This window comes from Rattus norvegicus, chromosome 20, assembly GCF_036323735.1.
Source record: "Rattus norvegicus strain BN/NHsdMcwi chromosome 20, GRCr8, whole genome shotgun sequence".
NCBI classification, from domain to species: Eukaryota; Metazoa; Chordata; class Mammalia; order Rodentia; family Muridae; genus Rattus; species Rattus norvegicus.
Window position 1 is genome coordinate 25,506,364 of NC_086038.1, and position 17,567 is coordinate 25,523,930.

Consider the following 17,567-nt stretch of genomic DNA (forward strand, 5'->3'; position numbering starts at 1 on the left):
ATTTTATAAACGTTATCATCAAAAACGCTTGCAAATAAACTTAACTGTCACACACCAAAGTGAACCAGACCCAAACTATCCATGTCAATGAAGTTATCTATCGCTTGAACAGCCTTTTTCTGAAGCTGGACTTCACGTTTCACTGTGGGATATGTTTTTATGTACTTCTCCTCCGTAAGCCCGGCAGCTGGAGTTCATCCCCCAAACCCATAACAAGTTAGAAGCAGAGTTGTAGCTGGTTGGTTTTTCTCAGCTTGACACAGATCCAGACATATCGGGGAGGAGAGGGATTCTTAATTGAGTAAATGCCTCCATTGGATTGGCCTACAGGCAAGTCTGTGTGGTATCCTATTGGTTAGTGACTGATGTGATTGATGTGGGAGGGCCCAGCCAATTGTGGGTGGAGCCACCTCTGGGCATGCGTCCTGGTCTGTATAAGAGAGCAAACTGAACAGTCATGGGGAGCGAAGACAGAAAGCGGAGTTACTCCATCGCTTGTGCTTCAGTTCCTGCCTTAAGTTCCTGCCCTGACTTCTCTGGGTGATGTAACCTCCAAGACAAAATAAACCCTTTCCTCCCAGAGTTGCTTTTGGTCATGGTCTTCATCGCAGCTCAGTGGTTAAGAGAACTGTAAGTCCTTTCAGAAGACGACCAGGGTTCAATGCTAAGCACCTACATGATAGCTCATAGGCATGTGCATGCCATACAGACCTGTGCAGGCAAAACATCCAGACATGTAAAGTAAAGATAAATCTTTTTTTAAAAAAGGCTAAGACAAGATCTGACTCCAGAGAGCTATCTCTGACATTGGCACGGGTACGTACCCCCAGCTCCTTATACAATTATAATAACAATAATGATAAAGCTTATTTTACATAGACATGTCAACAGACCCTTCTTCTTTGACAGGAATATAAAATTTCCAGCTTTGAGCAGAGGCTGATGAACGAGATAGAGTTCCGCCTGGAGCGTACCCCTGTTGACGAATCTGATGACGAGATACAGCATGACGAAATCCCCACGGGCAAGTGCATCGCTCCCATCTTTGACAAAAGACTCAAGCACTTCCGGGTTACTGAAGGCTCTCCAGTGACCTTCACCTGCAAAATTGTTGGGATACCTGTTCCAAAGGTAAGGAAGATGACCTTCCAGTTGATCGTCAATAGCATGGAGCTATACTATATACAGTGTGTCAGAAAGTCTCACGGGGCTGGGCTATAGCTTGGACAGGCTCTAGCATGGAACAAAAAAAATCTCAGAGGGCTAGAGAGATGGCTTCACAGCCAAGAACTCTTGCTGCTTTAACAGGATGGGAATTCAGTTCCCAGCACCCACTTACCCTGTGACTCCAGCTCCAGGACATCTGATGCCCATTACTGGCCTCTTCCTGCACCACCTGCCCAACAGAGACAACATTAAAAAGAAAAGTCTCTGACTTGGGATGTAGCTCACTATGTAGCAAGCATGAAACCCTGGGTTCAATCCCTAAAAACTTATAAAACCTGGACATGGTGATGCATGTCTAGAATCCCAACACTTATGAAGTAAATCAGAACTTCAAAATCATTGTTGGCTACACAGTGTATTTGAGGCCAGCCTAAGCTATCCTAATTAAGGAAAAAACAAAACAAAACAAATGGAATCCATATACACACATGCACACACACAAACACACATGTACACACATATACATATACACACATGCACATACACATGCACATATACACATGCACACACAAACTTATCATACTATAGTGAAATATCTACAGAATAAAGATGAAAAACAATACTTAAAAATTAACAAAGCCCCCAGGATTTAGCTAAAAATGTATCAGGAACAAGATCACTAGGCCAAAAAGAAACCAGACTTGTTAGGGGTTTTTGTTTGTTTTATTTATTTATTTTTTTAGGCAGGGCCTCATGTCATCCCAACTGGCCTGGGATTCTCTATGTAGACCAGGCTGACCTCAAAGTCACAAAGACCCACCTGCCTCTGTCTCCAGAGGGCTGGGATTAAAGGCAAGTGCTGTCATGCCAAACTTTGTTTGAATCTTAATAAAAGTTTAAAACAAATATCTTAGTCATGGTGTGTTATTTTGGATTATTGGCTCTCTTAGCCATTGAACTCATCCAGTTACTATTTCTCATTGTGTCGTTTCTATTTAACACCCACAGCGTGCCTTTTGTTGTACAAAGAGAGCTATATCAGTGTCCTTACTGTTAGTGTAGCAAACGCCAAGAATGCCCCATGCTTGTCACTGGCTCGAAGCCATCACATTCCTTGGCAGTCAGAGAAGGCTTTACACCCGGTGTGGCCCACAGGGGATCTGCTTTCACAAGCAGGAGTGTGGTGGTGCCACACAGGCTTAGGTAACGGGCAAAGGCAGATGAACACCTACCACGGCCATGCTATCTGCCCTGCCTTGAAGACCTTATTCTCCCTTGTACAGGGCCAGCCACAGAAATATGCACAGCAGATCTGTCTATTTCAGTCTTAGAGTTTGGATTTTGGCCAGAGGGTAAATCTAGCAACTTGATCCTAGCCATATTCTTTTCCGCCCAATAAACCACGCTAGCCTTTCAAGCAAGGTGAGCCATCCAGGTGCTCAAACATGCATCTGCTTTATGACTGGGACTTACGTTGGGTAATGGGGGGATGACCCAGGTTCCTTGTTCATCATCTTGCCTGGGAAGACATATCGGATCCTTAAGCTAATTATGAGGTACAATAAAGATAGTTAAAAACTTTACCACAGTGCTAAACCACATTGTATTTTTTACTTAGGTATTGTATAGTACAGGTGGAACTGCACAGTATACTGTCACTTTGAACACGTTTTATGATCTTTCTCGGTGTCTGCAAAAGGCGAGTGTCTTGCAACAGAGATGGTGTTTGGCCTTTGTCTCTGAAAATCTCTACCCTTGCTTCCCTCTCATGCCAGGTTTATTGGTTCAAAGACGGGAAGCAGATTTCTAAGAGAAATGAGCACTGTAAAATGAGGAGAGACGGGGACGGGACCTGCTCTCTGCACATTGAGTCCACCCACGGCGATGACGACGGCAACTACACCATCATGGCCGCCAACCCCCAGGTGGGTTGCAGGGTTCCTGGACACCGGCGGGAGTGGTTGATACCACTTGTGAACAAGACCTTAGGAGAGTGAGAGAGAAGCATTGTGACTGTGCCTAACTAAAACACAGGGTCAAATTTAGACTAGTCTGCTACAGGCTGCCCTTGTCAGAAAACATTGTGGGGCTGAAGGATACAGTTCAGTATTTAGAGTGCTTGTCTAGCATGCTTGAGGCCCTGCGTCTGATCCTCAACACCACGGAGAAACAAGTAAGCAAAGGCAAGCAGGATCAGTTCAAAGTTGAAATTTATCAAGTTTGAAGGCAGAAAACAAACCAAACCAAAACCAAGGGCCTCAGTAGTTAAAGGTTATTCGCTGCTCTTCCAGAAGACACATGCTCAGTTCCCAGCACACATATGAGAAGGCTCACAACTACTTGTAACTTCGGCTCAGTGGGTTCTGATGCCCTCTTCCAGCCTAGCAAAAACACATACACATACAAATAAATACAAATTAATTAAGTAAAAGACGGCTAGAAGCATGGATCAGCACGTTAAGAGCACTTGATACTCTTGCCCAGGACCTGTGTTCAGTTCCCAGCACCCACATGGCAGTGGACAATCATTTGTAACTGGGGTTCTAGGAGTTCTGGCCTCTTCTGACTTCCAAGGGAATCAGACATAAATGGGACACAGATGCCTATTTGAGCAAAATACTCATACTTTAAACAAATCTTTTAAAAATTAAAATAAGCCTAGAGAAAAAATATCTCTTAAATTTATATCAGATTTGTTTTTTCTTTATGGATAAAAGTTGGAGAGCTGTAATCTTTCTGCTTTTCTTTTCTGAATGAGACTTTTGTAAGATTCCCCTAAAAGATAGGACAGAGTATTTTCAATTGCCGTTTGAAATGTAAACACATAGAGCCGTCATTGCTATGTTCACGCCTTACCATTGAAATGTCAGTGCCCATGAGGGAAGCGTAAAAATATCTGGCCAGGATCTCTGTACTGTTGCTGCAAGTAAGGTTAAATTCAGAAAAAAATGTATGCACATGCCCTCAGAGGGTGTCAGATCCCCTAGAAGTATGGGTATGTAGATGCGGGGAACAGCTCAGGTCATCTGAGCAAGCTCTCTTAACCATCTACCCAGCCCCAGAAGCCAGATTTGTAAAAGCACTGGACAAGTGTGAGGACCAGAGCGCCAGTGAATGCTGGGTAGGTACGGTGGCCCACCTGGTATTCAAGCCCCGGAAGGCAGAGACAGGGGAGTCCCATTGCAAGCTGGTAGCCCTGTTAGTCATATCTGCAAGCACTGGGTTCAACTGAGAGATCCTTCCTCAATGATTAAGGTGGAGAGCCATCCAGTAAGACTCAGGCCTCAACACACATATGTAAATGCACCTGAATGCATATGCATGTGTTCGAAAACACACACACGCAGACACACACACATACAGACACACACAAACACACACACATACAGACACACACACACACACACACACACACACACACACACACACACACACACACACATTAAAAGTTGCATTGTTTTTAGCCAAGCAGTGGTGGCACAGGCCTTTAACCCCAGCACTTGGGGAAGCAGAAGCAGATGAATCTCTGAGTTCAGCCAGTGTTACAGAGAGAAGAAACCCTGTTTGGAAAAACAAAACAAAACTAAAGTTACATTGTTTTCTTTCCTTTTAAACACAGAAAGGCTCTTTGTTGTTTTAAAAAAAAGTGTAATGTTTTGGTGAAGAAAACATCAATACAAGTGGGAAAATACGGATTTCCTCCTTATTTTAATCTTGTTTGTTTTCTGCTTCTCAGGGGAGAATCAGCTGTTCTGGCCACTTGATGGTACAGGGTTTTCCCATTCGAAACCGACTCAGCCCTGCCGGTCAGTCTCACAGGTAACGACAGGAGATCCCCTTCTCTGGAGCCCTCCTGTGTCCCTACCCACCACAGTGATCAGCAGTTCTAAGGTCTACAGATCATTGCTTACATGTTCCACACACATTGCAGCGCCACCACCAGGGAGCACCTTGGAATACAGACATCAAGTCGGATCCAAAGCATCCGAGTCAGAAGCCACACTTGAACAAAAACCCTCAGGAGATGATGCACAGGCACATTTATGTTTGAGAAGCTCCGAGCTTGGGCACTTACTATTATTAACTTTTAATGTTACGTGCATTGGTGTCCTGAACATACACATGATGGTGCCAGATCTCCTAGAATTGGAATTACAGACAGCGCTGCCATTGTGAAGACACCTCTCCAGCCCCTCCTTTATCTTTTTTGTTTTGTTTTTGAGAACAGCTGTCACCATTGATTACTCTTACTAGTTCAAATTTGTGGTCATCTTTAATTCCAGCCGTAGTTTATTACCAGACTGAATTTTCTTGCGGTCATAGCCATCCTGTTCTGAGTGACTTACAGGCCTGTTCTTTGGGCTCTCAGATTTGATTCTGGATTTATTTCTTTATTTTGATGACTTTTCAACAAGTGCCAAATGCCACAGAGAGGGGAGCTAAGCTGATTAACACTAGTGAGTTCAGAGAGGAAGAGCAAAGATCTGCTTATTTCGTTTTTTATTGTTTTTAACTATGTCTATGGGCGGGTCATGCGCACGTGAGCGCAGGTGCATTGGCCCCTCTGAAGCTGAACTTAAGTGTGGGTGTGAGCCCCCAGCATGGGTGCTGGGACTGAACTTGTGTCGTCTGGAAGCACCCACCCCGGAGCCTATTTTCTTGATTTTAGAGTTCAGAAATAATACTATAGTATATGACCTACTTGCCACCAAAAGCTTTGGGTTAGGTTTGGTTTGGCTTATATATGTGAGCATTTGCATCAGTTCTAAACTGTGATTGATGATTGATTGATTGATTGATTGATCGATCTATTGATGGCCTAGCAATTCCTCTCTACTCTAGGTGTGGCTCGTTTGGTAGAGTCCTTACCTAACATGCACCACATCCTAGGTAGGTTTCCCCCAGTACTACATAAACTGGGCAGAATGCTACACGTCTATAATGCCAGCACTCAGGAGGTAGAGACAGGAGGATCAGAGGTTAGTTCAAGATCATCCTTGATTACAAATGAGCTCAAGGCTAGCCTGGGCTATATATATATATATAGGGGACTCTCGACTCATAACTGTTAGCCTAAATACATACAGTTATTGTTAATGTTTGCAAATGTTTCTTGTAGAGGAAGGTCCAGAATGCAAGAAAGAGACAAAGAGCCTCTGCAGGAGCGCTTTTTCCGACCACATTTCCTGCAGGCCCCTGGGGATATGGTGGCTCATGAGGGTCGCCTCTGTAGACTGGACTGCAAGGTATGTCCAAGCACCAGGCCTGTCCACATTCTGCCTCTGATCATTTCTCTACACTCATTTTTGTTTGCTTTGTTTGATGGGATTCTCTCTCAAATGGAGGGGTCTTGGGGAAGGGAGGGAAATTGTTCTCTTCATAGACTCTCTCAGAGAGCTTAATTCTTTTGATACCATATACAAATGTGCTGTTAACATCTTAAATCACCGTATCTTCATAAAAAGTATGGAAGCATAAAATTGTTAAAGCAAACTCATTTTAATGTGGGCATCATATCAAGTTGATTCTTCATTTTAAGAAAATAATCAAAGGATAACCTGTGGACTTTTCTATGTGGTCCCTGGAACCCCTTCATCACAATGAAGCCAGAAGCTTGAATCTTGCTTGCATCTTTGGTTACAGGGAAGGGAGAAACTTCCTTTTTTCTCATACTAAGCCACCTCCGTCACCTTTTGTCATTCTGCATTCTAATTTCCCGATCTGAAATGAGGCTTCATATAGGCAAGGTCTCTCAGGGTAACGGGACACTGACGTCATCAATTCTGTGCAGGCAACCATGCAGGGTGTAATGGGAAATGTAGGTGCAGGTCAGTGCAGGCTGGGGAGCAAGCGTGTGCAGAGAGCCCCTTCTGTGTGTGGCTCTCACCCCCAAGTTGCTGCCTAAATAATATTCAGGTTCAGGTTGTATGCTCTCCTGCCTCTCTAAGCTTTAAAAATACCCAGGCCTGGCTCCTCTCCCTAGAGAGTCTGTTTTAATATTATAATTAGTTCTCAAGGTTTTTTATTTTTTATTTTATTTTTTTAGATAGTCCATGGATAAAGTTTGAAAACCTTGATTTAATACCTGACTTTTCGGGACTGGGGATTTAGCTCAGTGGTAGAGCGCTTACTTAGGAAGCGCAAGGCCCTGGGTTCGGTCCCCAGCTCCGGAAAAAAAGAACCAAAAAAAAAAAAAAATACCTGACTTTTCTAGCTCTGGTACCTAAGCTGAAGCCATGTCTCTTACTGATGCCGCAGCCTGTGTTTTTCTACTGTCTCTGCCATCAGTCTGGGATATAATCACATGGCTCAGTCATGACTGAAATGGGGCTGAGATTCCGCACAGTTCAAAGTCACAGCACCACTCATTCAGACCCCTCTTCCAAGGCCGTGGCAGAGTCCCCACCCTCCCATGTCTTCCTTTACCATACATACGGTGCCAATAAGGAGAAAGCATTCAGTCACCGAGTGACTCTGCCTGCCGACGCCACCCGTGTCAGCTGTTCTGTCATCTGTTAGGTGAGTGGCTTACCACCCCCGGAGCTGACATGGCTGCTCAATGGACAACCTGTGCTACCAGATGCCTCCCACAAGATGCTGGTCAGAGAGACTGGAGTCCACTCTCTGCTCATCGACCCTCTCACCCAACGAGATGCAGGGACCTATACATGTGTGGCAACAAACAAAACCGGGCAGAATTCCTTCAGTTTGGAGCTCACTGTGGTAGGTAAGGATTGCTATGGGACTCCTGGGCAGAAATCCCGTCAAAGTGACTGTTCAAATACTCAGAAGAGTCCCTTGCCCCAGCAATCTCTTCCCCCGTCATGGTAGCCGACCACATCTTCTACACTGCTTTCTGAGGTACGTAGTAATCTAGACATGTAATATAGCTGCTTCTTCATTTTAATCATATAATCAACGGGAACAGTTGCAATAATTGACCAAGCAGTCTATGCACTATTTAACCGGCTGCACTGAAATCTAAGCTTCTGATTCTTGGACCACATTAGGCTCCTCTGTCACCTAAGTTACATACATCATATCAGTGGTCGCCCATCTGAAGTGTTCCTTACCCAGCACCCTTTTGTAAAGCCTAACTTCAGGACGAGGGGTTTATCAGTTCAGTTGGTAGAGTGCCTAGGAGCACATGTAGCCTACTTAAACCAGCTATGGCTACATAAATCTGACACCCTAGGGCTACAGAGGTAGAACAGGAAGTCTTCCTACACAGTGAGGTTGAGATCTGCCCAGTTACCCTAGGCTTCCCCTCAAGAATAAAAACAGAAATGAATAAAATTTGAAAGCCTAAGTCTAGTGTCACTACCTGGGCATGCTGGTTTTGCCAGGCAACCCTTTGCAACTGTCTCTGTCGCCAAGGCACAAGAACAGGCAGGATTCCCAGAGTGCTCGTGGACTACTGTGTGATAGCTCACCGCTTTGCCTCCCTGCAGACCCTGAGCTTCTGAGGCCAGAGGCTCTGGTTTGCTGTGTTGTGCTTTTAGTTACAGAGAAGGGGGTATGCCATGGCCTGCATGTGGCTGTCAGAGTGCAGCTTGAAGGAATAGGCTGGCTCCTTCCACCAGGCCAGCCTGAATGATCGAAACCCGGTCTTCAGGCTTAACAGTAAGCACCTTTGCCCACAGAGCCATTTCCTGAGGCCCTGGTTTGATGTGTTTCTCTGATGTTCGCCTCACTGGAAGGTGCTCATCAAATGTCGAGTCGATAAACAAATGAGACTTTACCCTCATAAGATGATGTGACCCCATCACAGCAAGGTCTAAGAAAGGGGGATCAGGTATTGTCCGTCAGATGCAGAGCAGTGGTCCAGCCAGAATTTAATTTTGGTACTTAAGAATTCTAATGCTAGGCTTCCTCCAGCTGTGGGTGACCCATTAAGAAAACCAACCTGGTAGAGCGCTTACCTAGGAAGCGCAAGGCCCTGGATTCGGTCCCCAGCTCCAAAAAAAAGAACCAAAAAAAAAAAAAAAGAAAGAAAGAAAACCAACCTGAGCCACACAGTGGTGATGCACGCCTTTAGTCCTAGCATTCAGGAGGCAGCGGCAGGTGGGTCTCTGAGTTCGAGGTCAGCCTGGTCTATAGAGGGAGTTCCAGGAGAACCAGGACCACAGAGAAATGTCTCAAAAAGAAAAGAAAAAGGAAGGAAGAAGAGAAAAGAAAAGCAATTCAAATCAGGACAGTTGCTCCTCCCTGTAGGCCAGTGGCCCTGTGAACCCTTAATTTAGTCTTGTCAACATAATAGGAAACACTCATTTTGCACAGGCTGCAGGCTTTTACATTTTCCCTATATTTCTAAAGCCATGACTTTGATATATGAGGTTACTTCTTGGAATGTATAATTTTATAAAAGTTTTTTTTTGTTTTTGGTTGGTTTGTTATTGTTTTTGGATTTTGGGGGGTTTTGTTTTGTATTTTGAGACAGGGTTTCTTTATGTAGCCCTGGCTGTCCTGGAATTTGCTCTATAGACCAGGTTGGCCTCCTGAGTGTTGGGACTAAAGGACTTTTGTAAAGATTTTTTTCCAAATACATTATGAGAAAGAAAAATGACAATGTGACCAAACCTAGCAGGTTGGTTGGAGGCTGGAGAGGTTGCTAAGTGGCTAGAGCACTGACTTCTCCTGCAGAAGACATGGGTTTGGTTCCCAGCACCCACATGGCAGCTTACAACAGCCTTTAACTCCTGTTCCAGTGGCTATGAAGTCTTCTCCTAGCCTTTTCCTGAGCATGCATAAATTCATTCTGTCTCACATACGTGCACATAAATCAGAAATAAGCAAAAAAAAAAATAAAGTTAGTGAAAATTTAGTTCCTATGAAGTAAATTCCTCAAAAAAAAATCAGTTTTAGTTCATGAAAAATTCTCAAAACTATCTCAGTGGGTAAAGTTGCCTGTACTAAGCCTGCAGACCTGAGTTCAATCCTTGGTCCCATATGAAGGAATAGAATTGACTCCTGAGAAAAAGGTGCGCGCGCACACACACACACACACACACACACACACACACACACACACACACTAACCAGTTTAATGTAAGTTTGAAGAACGTCTTTTAAAAAGTCACTATTTCAGGCTTGGTATTGAGCTGCATGCCTTTAATGCCAGCACTTGGGAGGCAGAGGCAGACTTGAAGGCCAGCCTGGTCTACAAAGCACATTCCAGGATAGCCAAGGCTTCACCATGGGACCTTGTCTCAAAAACTAAAGTAAAATAAAAAGACGGTGATAAGTTTGCAGCATAAAGCTCCAGGCACTTGCTACCACTCAAATAGAAAAGCCATTTCTCTTCTCCAGCCAAAGAGGTAAAGAAGGCGCCCGTGATCCTAGAGAAACTCCAGAACAGCGGCGTTCCCGAGGGCCACCCCGTGCGACTAGAGGGCAGAGTCATAGGCATGCCCCCGCCTGTGTTCTACTGGAAGAAAGACAACGAGACTATCCCGTTCACTAGAGAGAGGATCAGGTACAGCAGCTACCACCTCCAGGGACACCACCATGTTCAGAGGGGCCCATGGGACCATGCAAATGAGCCTGGCAGCCTCTTGCAGGTGGCTGCTTTCATTAAGTTTAATGCTCCTGAGTTTCAGCCACATTGTGGATGTTCTGGGGCAGCCTGGGCTACACAGTGAGTTCTGAATCAACCTAGACTAGAGTGAGACTCAGTCTCAAAATGGGGGGGGTCAGTATTCTTCCCTTTGAGCCCCTCTTCCTCTCAATAGTTTTGTCTTGTCTTGTTGCTTTTACTTTGGCTTGATAAAAATATGTTTACAGTGGCTGGAGAGATGGCTCAGTGGTTAAGAGCACTGACTGCTCTTCCAGAGGTCCTGAGTTCAAATCCCAACAACCACATGGTGGCTCACAACCATCTGTAATGGGATCTGATGCCCTCTTCTGGTGTGTCTGAAGACAGCGACAGTGTACTCATATAAATGAATATATTAAATAAATTAATATATATAAACATATATATAAATATATAATATACCAGGGAGACAGACAGACAGACAGACAGACAGACAGACAGACACTGAGGGAAAATGCCCAGGATGTCCATGCCTGCATTCCATACTTAGGAATGCAGAGGTAGGATCGGGAATTCACAGTTATCAACTTGGCTACATAGCAAGTTGGAGGCCGTCCTGGGCTATAGGAGACTCTGCCTCCAAAATGAAAAGAAAATGAAATGAAAAGAAGTTTTTAAAAGCATACAGGAAGGAACTAGAAAAATGGCTCAGCAGAGGACCCAAGTTCAATTCCCAGCATGCACTCTTCTAAGGGATCCAACAACCCTTTAAAGCGTCCACAGGCCCCTGCATCTTCATGGAGAATGTAAACTTAAAGAGGCACACACACTCACTTAAATGAAAATAAAAGTTATACAAGGAACATATAAGGCCTTGCATATTTCTGTCATATTCTCTAGCATATTAGGACCTGGGAACGGTTTTTTTTTTTAAGAAGTATAAGGCTGTGTTAGGGTTGGATGCGATGTCATAGCCCAGCATTTGAGAGATAGAGGCAGGAGGACCAAAAGTTGAAGTTCTTAGCTTCATAGTGAGTTCGAGGTCTCTCTGGGTGACATGAGACGCTGTCTTACGAAGGCGTGGTGGAGAGCTGGCTCAGTAGTCACTTGCTGTTCTTGCTGAGGACACATGCTTAGTTCCCAACACCTGCATGGTGGCTCACAACCATCTGCAAATCTAGTCCCAGAGAATTTGATGTCCTCTTATGGGTATCAGTATGCATGTAGTGTGCATATATACATACAATGTATATACATACACATACATACATGCATACATACATACTCAAACCAATCTTTAGGAGGGGGAGCAGGAGAAGTTTGGATGTACTATCAAGAAGAATCAAAAGGATCTTGGAATTGAGGCTAGCTTGGTCTCCTAGTGAGTTCCATTCCATCCAGGAAACTCTCTCAAAGAGAGGGAGGGGTCTGGGGAGGGAAAGGAAGATTGAAAGAGAACAAGATGAGGGCTTTTCTAGGCTGTGGTTAAAATGTGAAACTTCCCCTGTCCCTTCTCAAAGAGTTTCTCCAAGCCTAAAATTAACCGAGACGCTTCTGCTCCTGAGTTAAAGGTGAATGCACCCTTTCTCTTCTCCAGCATGCACCAGGATACAACAGGCTATGTCTGCCTCCTCATTCAGCCAGCCAAGAAATCCGATGCGGGGTGGTACACGCTGTCAGCCAAGAATGAAGCCGGCATCGTGTCATGCACAGCTAGGTTGGATATATATGGTAAGCATGACCTCACTCAAGGGACGTCTGTGCTGGACAGCAGTTTTTAAATAATTTTAAAGATTACTTAGCATGTCCCATGCATACATTGGATAGATTGCATTATACTTCATGCTGGGAAGACGGTTTCTTCCTGCCATTTGTTTTCTGGTTTTGAGAATCAAATGGTCAGACCACTGGCCTTTACTATTCCTCCTCTATTTAGAAATTCTGACAGAAACTCCATGTACAAGAAAAGGATACGTTTTGAATTCCTTGTTCAACCTCAGTGACTCACAGGTTTACCTTATCATCAGATTGTAATTCTACTGACGCCATCTCCAGAGCCCTTCTAGAACCTCACGTATCGAGAGGGAAAGACATGACTAGAGATTTTTATTTTTCAGGTTTACTTTATGTGTATCTGTGTGAGTCCTTGCTAAATGCGTGCAGGGACCTGGGAAGGCCAGAAGAGGGAGCCAGATCCCTGGAGCTGAAACTAGTAATTTCCGGTTGGGAAGGAAGAAAACACAGCAAGCTGTGGGTTTTTCCTTCCTTCCTTCCTTCCTTCCTTCCTTCCTTCCTTCCTTCCTTCCTTTCTGTGCTGGATTTTGTTGTTTGTTTGTTCTGAGACAAGGTCTCACTATACAACCCTAGTTGGCCTGGAACTCTTTATGTAGACCAGACTGGCCTTGAACCCACAGAGATTCACCTGCTTCTGCTTCGACTGCTGGGATTAAAGACATGGTTTACCATGCGTGGCCTTATACAGGAGTTTTTGCTTCTCAGCTGGTGAGAGGCTTTGTCCCTGGATGAAGGCTTCTTTCTCTTCTAAAGTCTCCATAACTTTCCCTGTCCCTCTGTACTTCCTCATTTTTACACAGAGCCTCATGAAGCCTGGACTGACTCAAACTTGCTATGTGGCCAAGGCTGGATTTGAACTCCCAATCTTCCTGCATCTGCGTCCCATGTGCTGGGATTACAGGAGTGTACTTGCCGTCAGGAAGGTTTAAATGTTTCTTTTTACAAATGGGGTCTCTCAGACTCAGCTATGCTTAAATGCTTTTTACCAAGGATCCACAGGAAATATTGACACAGGGCTCAAAAGTGTTCAGCAATGTTCCTCCTCCCATTGATTCCTTTGATCATAACACTTTATTTGGTCCATTTTCCAGCTCAGTGGCACCAGCAAATCCCAACACCTATATCCATCCGGCCCAGCGGCAGCCGCTACGGGTCTCTCACCAGCAAAGGACTTGACATCTTCTCTGCCTTCTCCTCTATGGAAAGCACAATGATGTACTCCTGCACTTCTCGGAGTGTGGTGGAGAGCGATGAACTTTAAGGATGTCCGGGTGCCTGCTGTGAGAGAGTGGACTGTGGGGGAGGGGAAGGAAGACTGACGACATGCAGTGGTTTCCAAACAACTGGATTTGAATGAGTTTCCATCCTGCTGGACCCATGGCAAGAAGTGTTTTAAGTGAGTTGGCTGAGGGAAAGATGTCAGGCTGTGTATCTTAAAGATACCAGTAGACAACATACCCAAACCAAAGATAACCACACCACTGCTACCACAGCTTTTGGTGGGGGGTAGGGAGCTAGCATGCTCCCCCACCTGGTATGCTAGGGACCCTAGGCCCAAGTAGGAGCAATCAGGAGCCACAGCCAGGGCTGAAAGAAGTTAGCAACTTTAGGATAGAGGCAAAGGCGGGGAGCTCATTGCCACCTTTCATGGGTTACATCCATATCAGCCATCCTGGTAAATCCATTAAATGAACTCCCTCTTAATCTTAGAGGATCTTGCTATAGGCACCCCCCATCCCCGAAGCGACAAAACACTTTGCATTATCTATCATACCTGTGGAGTCACGTGATAAGCCAAAATGTGCCTGAGATTTAAAGAAACCAAAAAACAAAAGCAAGAGTTTATTAGACAGTCAGATTTCCCACTCTGCTTGTTTTGTGGTCAAAACAAGGCTCCCACCAGCCTATCAGTGCCATTTTAGGCAGAAAGCCACACCCACCTCCATCCCTAGTGCCTAGATGGGTACTGAGCACAATGGAGACCTTCGAAACACATCTGCTGGGTAATGACTCCTAGATCATTCAGTTTCTACCGTTCTTAGCTAGTCCAAACATGGCCCCGGGAATGGTTGTCACAGCAGTCTGCTGCAGGCAAGCCAGGGCTGTGAACTGGAAATGTCTGTTGTCATTTCCCTTCACTCAAATCTCGGGTGTCCTCTCTGTGCCAGGTGCCCCTCAGCTGGCATCCTTCTCAAGTGGCTTTAGTAATTTCTTAGAAAGGCTTGAAACTTCCTTTGTTTCAAGGCAAGGATTTCCAGTATAGAAATAAATTCATTTACTCAAAACAAAACAAATGTGTGTCTACTCTGTCTAAGATCCTGTGTTAGGTACTGTGGGAGACTTGAAAATAAAAATAAAGGGCAAGAGAGCTGGTTTAACAGCTAAAAGGTGCTTGCTGCCAAGACTGGGAGCCTGAGTTTGAGTCCTAGAACCCACAGAAACCCATTCTCTTGGTGAAAGATGAACTTCTGCAAGTTGTCCTCTAGTCTGCATACATACTCTTTGGTGCCCATGCACCAGAAATAAGCAAGACATAGGCTCTGCCCTCCAGAGCTCACAACCTGATTAACAGGAAGATAATATGTATTTAAGGCATTGAATATTGCTTCTTTTTTTTTAAGATTTATTTTATATATGACTACATTGTAGCGGTCTTCAGAAACACTAGAAAAGGGCATCGGATCCCATTATAGATGGTTGTGAGCCACCATGTGGTTGCTGGGATTTGAACTCAGGACCTCTGGAAGAGCAGTCGGTGTGCTTAACCACTGAGCCATCTCTCCAGCCCCTGTAATATTGCTTCTTGAGTCAAAGATCTGGCCTTTGGAAAATGAAAGTCTCCAGTGTTCTTCATCCAATTTTTTTTATAACAAAATCTTGTCAAGCCAGGCATTGTGGTCTATGCTCATAACTCTAGCACTTGGGAAGCTGAGACAGGAGGATTAAGAGTGCAAAATCAGCTTCTACTTCTCAGGGAGTTTGGAACCAGCCTGGGCTACATGAGACTCCATTTCTTCTTCTTCTTTTTTTTTTCTTCTTTTTTATTTTTTTTTTAAAGATTTATTTATTCATGTATTATATATAAGTACACTGTAGCTGTCTTCAGATACACCAGAAGAGGGCACCAGACCTGATTATAGATGGTTGTGAGCCACCATGTGGTTGCTGGGAATTGAACTCAGGACCTCTGGAAGAGCAGTGGGGCGCTCTTAACCGCTGAGCCATCTCTCCAGCCCTTTTTTTTTTTTTTAAAGATTTTCTTCTTTTTTAAAGATAGATTTATTTATTTATTTGTTTATTTATTTATTTGTTTATTTATTTATTTATTTATTTATTTATTTATTTATATAAGTACACTGTAGCTGTCTTCAGACACACCAGAAGAGGGCATCAGATCCCATTACAGATGTTTGTGAGCCACCATGCGGTTGCTGGGAATTGAACTCAGGACCTCAAGAACAGCCAGTGCTCTTAACTTCTGAGCCATCTCTCCAGCCCAAGGCCTCGTTTCAAAAAATCAAAACCGGGGTTGGGGATTTAGCTCAGTGGTAGAGCGCTTGCCTAGCAAGCGCAAGGCCCTGGGTTCGGTCCCCAGCTCCGAAAAAAAAAAATCAAAACCAACCAGGTACAATGATCCATATCTATAATCTCAGCACTCAGGTGGCAGAGGCAGTCGGATCTCTGTGAGTTCTAGGACAGCCTGGTTTACACAGGAAATTCCGTGTCAGCCAGGAATACTCAGGACCACGGTGCTTTTAAAAAGGGGTCTTACAGAAAATAAAAAAGACTGGAGATATGGCTCAGTTGGTAAAGCACTTGCCGTGTAAGCATGAAGACTGAGTGTCATACTCCAGGATCCACAAAAAAGCAGAGTGAGGTATCATGGACGTATAATGCACAGAAAGACAGGAGAGGCCCTGACGCCTGCCAGCCAGATAGTCTAGCTCAGTGGTGATAGTCCGGGTTCAGTGAGAGACCTTGTCTCAAGAAAAAAAGGCAGTGAGCAATTGAAGCTGTCACTAGTGTTGATCTCTAGCTTTCCCACACAGACGCACTCGAGTGCGTGCACACACACACACACACACACACACACACACACACACACACACACACCTCTTTTAAGCACATTCAAAAATGTTGTTCTTTTCAGTTTCGAGTAAAAGTTTACATCCTTAGGAAATACAGATCCCAGTTAGTGAGCCTTGCTTTCCATTTCACATATGCAGTGACTGTCAACTTTATTTGTACATGGGGCAAGACATGCCCAGCAGCCCAGTAGAATTCAGATGACAACCTGAAGGAGTCTGTTCTCTCCTTCAACCACAAAAATCCCAGGGACCAAACCCAGGTCGTCAGGCTTGGCAGCAAGTCCTGCTACCCACTGAGCCATCTTGTCAGCCCTAGGGGACACTTCAATCTCACACAGAATGTACTAATAAGTTGTTTCCATAGTGGTATTTGGAATGAAATCCCTACAACCAAAATCCACTTTCTAAATTCTGAAAACGCCTCTGGAATATGTATATGAAATATGACCGCCACTATGCCTGGCTCTTGTCCTATGTATTCTAACTCCTATTTTAAACTTGGGATATATATTCAAGTATGTGATATATATATTATCACCACCACCATTTTATCCACTCCTGTTAAGCATGGCCCACAAATACCCTTCATCTCAGATGCCAGTTCACTGAGTGTTTTTTAAATCTTGTCATTTGATCAAGAACTAAGATAGATATTATATTTGGCACTAGGTGGCGCTGTGTCACTCAAAATGCGACAAGCCTCAATTCCAGCTTGTGCTATTGGGTTGTTTTATATCATCAAGGTTTCACCAAGTCTCACCACTACTGGGTAATCATTCATTGTAGGGGGCTGTCCTGTGTACTGTATGATACTTTACCTCCTGCCCCCAGAACTGTCACTACCCCAACCTGTGGTGACCCCAATCTCGTGCATAACTGGCTGTTCCCTGACAGGGCTCTGGATAACCTCCCATGGAGAATTGTTCCCATAGGAGTCAAACTGGCTTCTGTTGGGCCAGGTTCGGTGAAGACTCCTCAAATGA

The 17,567-nt window shown here is 44.4% G+C and overlaps 1 protein-coding gene across 1 annotated transcript in view; it reads left to right on the forward strand.

Annotated features, from left to right (window-relative positions):
• Positions 1-14,786, forward strand: part of Mypn (myopalladin) — an 85,596-nt gene extending 70,810 nt beyond the window's left edge. The window contains exons 13-20 of the mRNA NM_001368817.1: positions 910-1,131; positions 2,943-3,092; positions 4,904-4,986; positions 6,287-6,413; positions 7,687-7,894; positions 10,477-10,642; positions 12,300-12,433; positions 13,588-14,786. Coding sequence (NP_001355746.1) covers positions 910-1,131; positions 2,943-3,092; positions 4,904-4,986; positions 6,287-6,413; positions 7,687-7,894; positions 10,477-10,642; positions 12,300-12,433; positions 13,588-13,757 — 1,260 coding nt within the window. The 3' untranslated portion in view covers positions 13,758-14,786. The remainder of the gene's footprint in view (positions 1-909; positions 1,132-2,942; positions 3,093-4,903; positions 4,987-6,286; positions 6,414-7,686; positions 7,895-10,476; positions 10,643-12,299; positions 12,434-13,587) is intronic.
• Positions 14,787-17,567: the final 2,781 nt, after the last annotated feature.